We start from the raw sequence: 2173 nt of genomic DNA, 5'->3' as shown, positions 1-2173 counted from the left end.
ATGTCATCAGGTAGTTCTGGGGTGGCCTCAGGGCTCGCTTCCCAGCCCAGCTGCAGCACCCCTCAGCTGGAACAAAGGAGTTCCTTCCCGGCGCGGCATCTCCTTCCACCGCAGAGCCGCTCGCTCGCCCTGCTCAGCCAGGAGGACTTCTTAAGAAGCTTCAACGGGTACGTGGCCGCTGGGATGAGTGGGGGGGCTGAGCCCTGCTCTTGCCTCGTGTTTGTCCCCAGGGGAATGTGTCCCTTGCCTGGGATGGATTGGGGTTCACGGTCTGGCACTGGTGCTCCCAGCATCGGGAGGCACGCGGGGTGCAGGCTGGCGTTGCTCCCCTGTAGCTGATGGCCCTGGGTCTCTGCGGTGTCTCTGCCATCTGCACTGTTGTAGCTGAGACCAGGCAGTGCTGTGCGTCCCAAAGGCCACCAGCTCACACCCCTGTCTCTGCTGCTCTGCCAGGAGCTTCTCTGATGTAAGTGATGTTTGGGGGGCTGATCTGTTGGACTGCAGCTCCTCCACCCCCGACCCGCAGCTGGTCCGCAGGATTGTGTCCCAGGTGGAGTTCTACCTTTCTGATGAGAACCTGGCCAAGGATGCTTTCCTTCTGAAACATGTCCAAAAGAAGAAGATGGGCTTCGTCAGCATCAAACTGCTGACATCCTTCAAGAAGGTAGGCAGTCCATGGCACCTGCCAGCCGGGGTGGGAAAGGGCCTTTGTGTGGAGGGTGTCTGGGTGTGCTCTGTCTGTCTCTGGAGGGGTGTGTGGGGAGGTCCAGGCTCCCCTCAGGCTGTCTGTGTCCCAGGGAAGTGCTGGTGGTGCAGAGCTGGGCTCTGCTCCCTGCCCTCGATGTGCTGCAGCAGTTCTGCAACCAGGGAGGGTGGCTGGGGAAGCAGTGAACAGACCTCAGTGCTGGATTTGCCTCTTCTGCCCGTTGTCCCCCCGCGCTGCTTTGGGAGAGACCATCCCTTAACCAAAGAAGCGCAGTGAAGTGCTGGTGGTGTGAGGTACTGGGAAGCGGCAGCTTGTTGCTGCAATCCAGGGGCACTGGAGACCACCTGCTGCAGACCCGCATCTGCTCATGTGAAAGGGGGATGGTGCCTTGCCGTGACTTCAGCGTGCCTGGATGATGGATTGAGGGTGGTCCCTGCCTGGGGACACTCATGGGGACGCAGTGGCTCCCTTTCTCCCACAGATGAAATACCTGACGCGTGACTGGCGGCTCACACTCTACGCCCTGCAGTTCTCGGAGCTGCTGGAAGTGAACAAGGAGGGCACCAAAGTGAGGCGGCGGGTCCCCCTGCCTGAGTCCCTGCGGAGCTTCTCCCCCAGCAAACTGCTGCTGGCCTGGGAGCTGCTGCCGCCGATCCAGAATAACTTCATGGGGACCATCGTGAGTATGTTCAGCCCCTTTGGTGCCATTGTATCCATCCGCATCCTGCGGCCGGGCCGCAAGCTGCCCTCGGATGTGCGGAAATACACGTCGCTCTTCCCCGAGCTGCTGAGAAAGCGCTGTGCCCTGGTGGAGTACGATAGGCTGGGGAGCGCCCGCAGGGCCTTTGAGCACCTCGGCCGCCGAAGCCACCGGTGCGGTGAGAGCATCAGGGTGGTCTGGCTCTGCTGGAAGGTCTCCAAGAAGGAACCTCAGAACAAGAGGGAGGTGGCGAAGAAGCTGGTTCACCAGTGCGATTGGAAGGTGCAGGCGGCGGCCACGATCTTCCCCGATGGCATTGGGGGCTCCCTGCTCTACCGCTCTCCGGAGTCAGGCAATGCTCCAGTGTCACCGTCCCTGCTCCTGAACACGGAACCCTCGGCACCCACCTGCCCATGCAGCACCTTCCAGCCCAGGGACTTTAGCAACACCTTTACAAGATCGCTCCTCACCAGGAAAGTCTTCCCCCCACTCGGGATGGGCTTGGGCACCGGTGGCTGCCACGGCTTCCGCTCCAGGAGGGAGTGGCCCCATGGCTGCGGCTGGGGGAGCGGGGTGGATACGTGGGCACCCAGGGGCAGCAGGCCTGCTCTGCATGCCACACCTCCTCCCAGAAATTCCCTGGCAGGAAATCGGGTGCCTGAGCCCCTTGGCCTGCGGGGTGGGGTGCTTCGCCTCCCAATGGCCCTGATGGCACCAAGGGCTTCAGCAGCAGCACGGGGAGAGGAAAGCTCACCCTCCGGCACTGA

General features: G+C 62.1%; 1 protein-coding gene across 1 annotated transcript; it reads left to right on the top strand.

Moving 5' to 3' along the window:
- Positions 1-2173, top strand: LOC142049716 (la-related protein 6-like). The gene is given in 4 exon segments (XM_075077649.1): positions 1-167; positions 454-664; positions 1188-2103; positions 2106-2173. Coding segments are annotated over 4 exon segments (1362 nt in total).

Source organism: Phalacrocorax aristotelis, chromosome W, assembly GCF_949628215.1.
Source record: "Phalacrocorax aristotelis chromosome W, bGulAri2.1, whole genome shotgun sequence".
Taxonomy (NCBI): domain Eukaryota; kingdom Metazoa; phylum Chordata; class Aves; order Suliformes; family Phalacrocoracidae; genus Phalacrocorax; species Phalacrocorax aristotelis.
Note: the sequence above shows the minus strand (reverse complement) of the source record. Positions and strands in the feature narration are given on the sequence as shown.